General features: G+C 37.7%; 1 protein-coding gene and 1 pseudogene across 1 annotated transcript in view; one reads left to right on the forward strand and one right to left on the reverse strand.

The window, feature by feature from the left end:
- LOC149131240 (cGMP-dependent protein kinase, isozyme 1-like) overlaps nucleotides 1–10,000 on the forward strand; it is a 43,777-nt gene that overhangs the window by 27,975 nt on the left and 5,802 nt on the right. Inside the window, exons 2-3 of the mRNA XM_089341554.1 lie at nucleotides 6,199–6,365; nucleotides 9,533–9,646. Coding sequence (XP_089197680.1) covers nucleotides 6,199–6,365; nucleotides 9,533–9,646 — 281 coding nt within the window. The remainder of the gene's footprint in view (nucleotides 1–6,198; nucleotides 6,366–9,532; nucleotides 9,647–10,000) is intronic.
- On the reverse strand, nucleotides 7,997–8,117 carry LOC149131241 (5S ribosomal RNA; annotated as a pseudogene).

Raw genomic sequence — 10,000 nt, forward strand, 5'->3', positions numbered from 1 at the left:
ATATATGTGAGTATCTGTTCGTGTGTATGTGTGTGTCTGTGTATGTATAAATATATGTGTGTATGAATATATATGTATGTATGTATATACATACATATATATATATATATATATATATATATATATATATATATATATATATATATATATATATATATATATATATATATATATATATACATATGTGTATGCATGCATTCGTTTGTTGTGTGTGTGAGAGTGAGTGTTTTCCTTCACGTTGACAGACAGAACCGCATTCAAACGCCGCCATACCGTTGTACCATTGCGTGTCCCTTCTACCTAGGTTTAAAACTCAGATCCTTGTTTCACGCAAACCACACATCACACATGCCCTCTGCACTGCAATATGTCCGCCCTTCTCACACAATCAAAGCTCTATTTACTGAACAAACACCATATGTTTCTATGGTTTCCTTACCCAAGACAGTTGGTTCTTTGAACAGTTTAGAAAATATCCTATGGTTAGCGCTATGGAGAAAAAAATGGCTGTTGATTATATAAGGGCGACATAATTGTGAATGAATTTCTTGATTAGCATCTCTCTGAAGGAACGTACTCCTTGGAGGATTATATATAATGTCTAGCCAAGTGTATCAAGTGCAGTAGTACACACTGCTGCCCTCTATAAAATGTTTAACCGAGAGTATCAGCGAAGATAAACTGCTTTCTGAAGTAACGTACTCCTTGCTGATCGATATATAATCTTTTATTTGCTTCAATCATTTGACTGCGGCCATGCTAGAGCACCGCCTTTAGTCGAGCTAATCGACCCAAGGACTTATTCTTTGGAAGCCTAGTACTTTTTCTATCGGTCTCTTTTGCCGAACCGCTAAGTTACGGGGACGTAAACACACCAGCATCGGTTGTCAAGCTTGACAACTGGCGTTGGTGTGTTTACGTCCCTGTAAACTAGCGGTTCGGTAATAGGAACCGAACCGATAAAATAAGTACGAGGCTTCAAACAATAACGCCTAGAGTCAATTTGTTCAGCTAAAACCGTTTAATGCGGTGCTCCGGCATGGCCGCAGTCAAATGACTGAAACAAGTAAACACACTGCTCTGTATATATTGTTCAAACAAGAGTATTGGTTTTAATAAAAAGAGCAATCTAAAATATGATATTCCTTACTGTTTTTTGTTGTTGCGTGAAGTGTGGAAAGTAGTTCACTCAAGAACAATATTCCTTAGCGAAGAGTATCAACCATAACGAATGGCTATCTGGAAGAGAGTACTCGTTGCTGTGAGTACGTACGGTGTTCCATCAGAAGAAAATTTCTGTTTACCGAACAGATATAACAGAGCGGCTTGTGTTGGTCACCGAGACATAGACACTCGCGAGCAAACAAACATACACAGTCACGCACACACACACACACACACACACACACACACACACACACACACACACACACGTACACACTTGCACACACACTCTCATGTGTACAAGCACACGCATAAACACATATACGCGGACACATACATCTGTACATATATGAGCAAGCGGTTTTTGCGTACATATGTATGTAAATATGTATGTATGTATATGTATATATATATATATATATATATATATATGCATACACACACAAACACATTCATGTACACACATATACACGCATATCTATGCACACGTACAATGTTCCTCTTTGTGCATTTATTCAAACACTCACGCAAACACAAATATTAAACACACATACATACGCATGTTTGTGTGTGTGTATGTGCTTATATGAATACGCTTGTTCATACACACGCATATATGTATGTGTATATGTGTGTGTGCATATATATATATATATATATATATATATATATATATATATATATATATATATATACACATAGCTGATGATTCATCGGCAAGGAGGTTTGACATTTCTAGTAACTTCTTTTTAATGTCTTACACAGACACTATGTAATGTATAATGTTTACAAACCTTCCTCTCATATATACAATACAATACATACATACATACATACATTATATATATATGTATATATATCTGTATATATATATATATATATATATATATATATATATATATATATATATATATATATATATATATATATATATATACACATACATACAACCATAGATACATATATGTGCACCTATTTGTTTAATGTACATCCATGTGTGTATATATACTATTTTACTTGTTTCAGTCATTTGACTGTGGCCATGCTGTAGCACCGCCTTTTAGTCGATCAAATCGACTCCAGGACTTATTCATTGTAAGCCTAGTACTGATTCTCTCGGTTCTCTTTTGCCGAACCGCTAAGTTACGGGGGTCGTAAACACACCAGCATCGGTTGTCAAGCGATGTTGGGGGGACAAACACAGTCACACACACACACACACACACACACACACACATACATATATATGACTGGTTTCTTTCAGTTTCCATCTACCAAATCCACTCACAAGGCTTTGGTCGGGCCGAGGCTATAGTAGAAGGCACTTGCTCAAGGTGCCACGCAGTGGGACTGAACCCGGAACCATGTGGTTGGTAAGCAAGCTACTTACCACACAGCCACTCCTACGCCTATATATATATATACATATATATATATGTATATATGTATATATATATATATATATATATATATATATATATACATATATATATGTATATATGTATATATGTATATATATATATATATATATATATATATATATATATATATATATAAATATATATATATATATATATATATATATATATATACCACTCTCATATATACTGGTGTACTATACAGCTACACACACATGCACACATGCACACATACACACATATACATGGTGCATATACACTTATATGTGCATACGTCTACACACGTGTGCATCGTTGTTATATAAATAATGTGATACATGTCTGGAGAAATTATTGAAACGTGATGAGCAATGCAGACTATGAATAAACAGCTTAGTTCCTGGAATTAAGCTCTTTGAACGATGCTTACCATAACTGAAAGCTGTTACATAAAATTATGCGTAAAAGAAAAGTTCTAAGCAATATTTTATGACAAATGACACCATTTTGCATGAAATTCTATTTGAAAAATGCTTATCTGATTTCCATATGTGGCAATGTAACTTTTAAGAGTGGTCGGGTGTGAATTTTAATTAGTAAAATATACATAACATGGATCAGGTATCGTTCAGCTTTTATCGTTTGGTGGTTCTTTTTTTTTTTTTTTTTTTTTACTTGTTTCGGGCTTTTGGATTGTTTCGGTCATGCTGGGGCACCATCTCGAAGAGTTTTTAGTCGTACGAATGGCACCCTTTCACCATTAGTGCCATTTCTTTTAGTAGTTAGCCTATCGCTGTCTTTTGCGCCGAACTACTAGGTAACGGAAGCGTAAACCAACCAGCATCAGTTGTCAAGCGGTGAAGGAGGCATGCACAAACACAAAGACGCACACACAGACACAGACACACAAAGACACACACACACACACACACACACACACACACACACACACACACACACACACACACACACACACACACACACACACACACATATAGCAGGCTTCTTTCAGTTTTCTTGTATTGGAAATCTGTTAAAAGAGGACAGTTTGAATCCTGCGACAGTGATTTTGTAGGATTCTTCTACAACAAAGTAATTGACAAGAAGCTGCTGCTACATAATTTCAGGATGGGACATTGTAGAGAGAAAAAACGTGACAGGAAACTAACAGGATGTAGTCGTGAGATGAAGGGACAGGAAGTTTTAAATAGAGATATATCGTTTAACCAAGTATCAAAGGAGGTCTGTGATTAAAGAAAATACAAAAAAAAACCCCAAAAACAAAAACAACCAAAAACATACAAAAACAAACTGTAACGACCTATTGTTTGGGCCTATTGTTGTGACAAGTTGTTGCGCCTTACGAAGAACAGCGATATAGAACACTAGAGCGCTGTCTCTTGAAGGAAGCCCAAGGTACAATACTGTGACGATGATATAACAATGTACGAGTTAAAACACCATTGCGGCATAGAGCATATAGGCACAAGCATATATATATATATATATATATATATATATATATATATATATATATATATATATGTATATATTAATAGTAATAGTATGACAACAACAAAAAAAAAAAAATGAATGAGACCTCGATATTATGTAAATAGAAGAATTTATCTGTAATATAATATGTGACAATTATTCGGTTGCCATAATAAGACTCCGAGTTTCGGATGTAGGGGCGGAAAAAAACGGTTTGTCTTATCTTAATAACTGACGAGATGCCGGAGCAGTTTTCCGCCCCGACATCCGAAACTCGGAGTTTTTTAATGGCAACCGAATAATTGTCACATATTATATTATACACACGCACACACAGACACACACACACACACACACACACACACACACACACACACACACACACACACATATATATATATATATATATATATATATATATATATATATATCATAAATATACAGGGATTAGCATTGAGTTGCTTCTCCAACATACTGAAAATTTAGAAATAGCAGTCAAAGAACTACTGATTCTAAACTACAAATTTTTCTCTAAACGGATGGCGATATTTATGGCACACATAGAACAAAAAACCGGAGGGAAAAGCGTAAACAAAACAAGTCTTTAGTTATATATAGACCAATCAGAAGGACAACGTGAATCACGTAGGTAAAGTAAATGTTAGAGGTAATACTTGGCAATTGTAAGCACCTGTGTATGCCAACTCGTGGTCGGGGTGAATGAATAAATTGTAAATGCAAAAATAAAAACAAAACACAAAGGATTCTGCGGTACACGTGTTTCAAGCTTTGCAGTTGTTACATCAGTGTATAATTGACAGTATAAAGCTATCTTCAGCCGCAAATGTATTCTCTCCCAAGAATTATATCACATAGACGTTAAAGGAGGAAGAAAGATGAGATATAAGAGGTGAGGTTCCGTTTGGTATTTTGCATTGTAATATATGGAACCTCACCTCTTATATCTCATCTTTCTTCCTCCTTTAACGTCTATGTGATATAATTCTTGATATAATTCAAAGCTTGAAACACGTGTACCGCAGAATCCTTTGTGTTTTGTTTTTATTTTTGCATTTACAATTTATATATATATATATATATATATATATAAATTGTAAATGCAAAAATAAAAACAAAACACAAAGGATTCTGCGGTACACGTGTTTCAAGCTTTATATATATATATATATATATATATATATATATATATATATATATATATATATACGCATGTGAGTCGTCTAAAAGTCCTTAAAGAACAATCACCATATTCCCGTCCATATCCGCTAAATCTGATGAGCGTTAAGTTATATAATTGGCTCGTTACCGAACACTCCATTGTATGCCTCGCGCGAAACCAATTAGTAAGATCAGCCGTGATGGATATATAATACTGTACATTTCAGATTATATATATGACCGCAGCCACTTGGCTGAAACACATAAATAAATAAATAAATATATATATATAGATATATATATATATAGAGAGAGAGAGATTTATGTATCTATATTTAAATATATATATATATACAGGAATGTATTAACTTGATGCTCAGTGAAGAGAGAGAGAGTCTGACGTTTCGAGCATGGCTCTTCGTCGGAAAGGAGAAAGGGATAAGTCCAAAGAAGGAAAATAAAATTGCCAACAGCACATGTGTGGTTCCGACGGCTTCTTTCAGTTTCCGCCAATCAATTCCACTCACAAGACTTTGGTCTGCCTGAGGCTATAGTTGAAGATACTTTGCCCAAGGTACCACGCAATGGGAATGAACCCGGAACCATGTGGTCGGGAAGCAAGCTTCTTACCACACAACAACGTTCCCTCCAAGAAAATAGGGAACCTTTCACGAATTTGCAATATTCAGAACTTTATTATTCAGAGTGTTTTACCTTTATAGTTTTAAGACAATAAAATGTTTTGGATGGGACTCAGCTGCTATTTCTAGTACGTCGGCTGGTTACACAGGTGCTGTCTCTTTGGCTCCTTGTCATTCCGACCGTGGTTTCGTGCACACTGTTGTTATCGTATCTAATCTCGTACTTTCTCGCTCAGGAGTTACTCCGCCATTTTGTTGCATCTAATAATCTCCTGTTTTTTTTTCTCTCAATTGTTTCTGTTGTTATTCTTGTTGTTGTGCAGGTCACGCCTATTAATCAAAGACGCAATTCTCGAAAATGACTTCCTCAAGAACTTGGACCAGAACCAGGTGCGAGAGATCGTTGATTGTATGTACGAGAAGAAGGTCAAAATGGGCAACTACATCATCAAGGAAGGAGAATCCGGGCAACATCTTTACGTGTCAGCAGGTGAGTCGTTGGCTACCCTGGTATATATGTCTGGGGGACGCGTAGGAGTGATGAGGTAGAGGGAGAGAGAGAGAGAGAGTATGTGTGTATGTGCGTGTGTGTGATAGAGGAAGTAAGAGGTAATGAGGCAAAGGTATTAAGTGTGAGAGAGTGTGAGAGAGATAGAAATAATGAGAAAGTGTGAGAGTAAAGAGCGAGAGAGAGAGAGAGAAAGAGAGAGAGAGAGAGAGAGAGAAAGAGAGAGAGAGAGAGAGAGAGAGAGAGAGTGTATGTGTGTGTGTGATAGAGGAAGATGAGGAAGTAAGAGGTAATGAGGCAAAGATATTAAGAGTGCGAAAGTGTGAGAAAGATAGAAATAATGAGAAAGTGTGAGAGTAAAGAGAGAGAGAGAGAGTGAGAGAGAGGGGGGGGAGAGAGAGAGAGGGAGAGATAGATAGATAGAGAGAGAGAGAGAGAGATAGCGAAAGGAGTGCAATGGAATGAGAAAGAGTCCAAGAGAGAGAGAGAGAGAGAGAGAGAGAGAGAGAAAGAGAGAGAGAGAGAGAGAGAGAAAGAGAGAGAGTGTGTGTATGTGTGTGTGTGATAGAGAAAGATGAGGAAGTAAGAGGTAATGAGGCAAAGATATTAAGAGTGAGAGAGTGTGAGAGAGATAGAAATAATGAGAAAGTGTGAGAGTAAAGAGAGGAAGAGAGAGAGAGAGAGGGAGAGAGAAGAGAGAGAGAGAGGGAGAGAGAAGAGAGAGAGAGAGAGAGAGAGAGAGAGAGAGAGATAGCGAAAGGAGTGCAATGGAATGAGAAAGAGTCCAAGAAAGAGAGAGAGAAGAGGTAAAGAGATAAGACAGAAAGATAGAAAATTAAAGAAAGAAAAGGGAAAAGAGGGGATCATATTAAAGAGTTCTGAGACCAGATTTGAAACAGTGCACAATAAATAATATATTTGATACATGACTTATATTCAAGAGCCGTACCATTCGAAATAAAACCTTTGGGAGCATACGCTACGTTCTACGGTTGAAAAGCACCCTGGGAATTCTCTTCCTGAGGACTATCCAGCACCAAGCACCATCTTTCTTTGAGTTCGTTTGAATTTCATTTACCGTCTCCAAGAGGCGTTCTTTTTCGATTTCATTTTTGTGTAAATTCGCTGGAATTTATAAGAGAATAAAGTTAGGCAAATACGGAAGTTATGGAGCAACGGCCACTTTTACTCTTTTACTCTTTTACTTGTTTCAGTCATTTGACTGCGGCCATGCGGGAGCACCGCCTTTTAGTCGAGCAAATCGACCCCAGGACATATTCTTTGGAAGCCTAGTACTTATTCTATCAGTCTCTTTTTGCCGAACCGCTAAGTTACGAGGACGTAAACACACCAGCATCGGTTGTCAAGCGATGCTGGGGGGACAAACACATACACACATACATATGTATATATATATATATATATATATACATATATACGACGGGCTTCTTTCAGTTTCCGTCTACCAAATCCACTCAGAAGGCTTTGGTCGGCCCGAGGCTATAGTAGAAGACACTTGCCCAAGGTGCCACGCAGTGGGACTGAACCCGGAACCATGTGGTTGGTAAGCAAGCTACTTACCACACAGCCACTCCTACGCCTTAAGTGTGTGACGCTTACAGCACCTAGGTTTCCCAAGCGGTCACCCATCTAAGTACTCACTAGGCTCGACGTTGCTTAGCTTCGGTGATCGGACGAGAACCGTACCTCTCTCAGCGTGATATGGCCGTCCATTTTTATCAAAAATTTTATTACAATCCAATGTTTTCCGTGAGGATATCCCGGGAGACTCCACAACTAATCTCAATTATGCAAGAAAGCTGACGGATTGTTTGGTTACGGTGTTAAGGACCATGAATTCACAATTTCGTTTTTCAATTCTTCCTTTTTTTCTGGCGTTTTACTAAACGTAGAGGCGCGTGGCTTAGTGGTTAGGGTGTCAGCATCATGATCGTAAGATTGTGGTTTCGATTCCTGGACCGGGCGACGCGCTGTGTTCTTGAGCAAAACACTTCGTTTCATGTAGCTCCAGTCCACTCAGCTGGTAAAAATGAGTAACGCTGCGATGGACTGGCGTCCCGTCCAGCTGGGGAACACATACGCCATTGAAACCGGGAAACCGGGCCCACGAGCCTGGCTAGGCTTTGAAAGGGCGCATTGATTTTTTTAGTCGCTCTAAACGCTTATAACCTTTATCATGCAGTGTTATTCATTTCAGCATACGAAATAACACGCCCGTGATTGCATCACTATGTATGCTCAGCCATTATAAAAATGCAATTTGCATATTTCACAAATTTATGCAGATCATGAATGTTAACTCTTCAGATCGCCGGAACAGCATGGATACTACTACTACTACTACTACTTGACGTATTGTGCTCTTACGTATTTGGTTAAAGCAACACATCGAGAAAAACCCATTGAGTCAGTGAAGACTCGACTACCGATTACGGTCGTAAGGAAAGCCAACATTCTGTCACCGAATCACCGACGACCAGCGACAACCTATTTAAACACTGAACGTCCTATCACATGTTATACATCCATCGAGATGGCCCAGTCAGATGCTTAAATTATGGATTCTAACCGAGCAAGATTATTTGTTCGACGCCCCTATTTCTCTTTATTCTTATTTTGTTGCGTCTAGGGAATCCTGCAAGCCAAGTACAAAAAAACGAAGTATTTATTCTTAAACTAATTTCACTGTCATTTTCCATTCTTCATCTAATGATGTTTCTGTAAAACGGAATTCTATTTTACTCTTTCCAGCTATTTTACTCTTTGCAACTTACAGCTTAATTTTATTTTCCATTTCCTTTCAAAATGCTAATTTTATTCTTCACAGCAAACATATTCTATTTCTATTTCCTCCAAACTCTATTCCACTTTTTCACTAAAATACTATTAGGGAACAGAAATAGCACTTAGACGTGTCTCACCAAGACATCTTCCTCAGCAAAGATTTTTACATGTAGACATTCTTGCTGGAGTTGTTTTTACTGTTACCGCTGTAGTCGTTGCTGTTGTTGTTGTAACTGTTGTTACTACAATTGTTGTTGTTGTAACTGCAATTGTTGTTGTTGTTGCTGTTATTTTCGCCATCGTTGTTTTATAAAACCCAAAACATTTATTATTTCTGTTTTCAGAGGGAGAGTTTGATGTCCTCAAAGGAAAACATGTACTGGGTAAGATGGGCGCTGGTAGGGCTTTCGGAGAACTTGCTATTCTCTATAACTGCACGAGGACGGCGTCTGTACGAGGTGAGTTAACTGATAAGATCGAACATCGATCACACGCTTTCTATTGATTTCGGTTTTATTTTCACTTTTGACTAAACTCTACGATTGTGTGAGTGTATGTGTGTGCGTGTTGCTCAACAGTTATGATTGATTCTGGGGCCCGGATCGCATCTGTTCAATTGGAAACGCCACCAGGTCAATATAGCACCCCCACCCGACTTGTTTGTCGACGCATCTAACCCCGCAGCGAACCCATTTAATTTCTACAAATGCTCTCAATGCCCCAACAAAAGAAAAGTTCTACATTGTATTTTGTCCACTTTCTGTATTTAGCCCTGCGTGGCCATAATAAAAAGATATCTATCTATCTATTTG

This window comes from Octopus bimaculoides, chromosome 24, assembly GCF_046866305.1.
Source record: "Octopus bimaculoides isolate indiv1 chromosome 24, ASM4686630v1, whole genome shotgun sequence".
Lineage (NCBI taxonomy): Eukaryota > Metazoa > Mollusca > Cephalopoda > Octopoda > Octopodidae > Octopus > Octopus bimaculoides.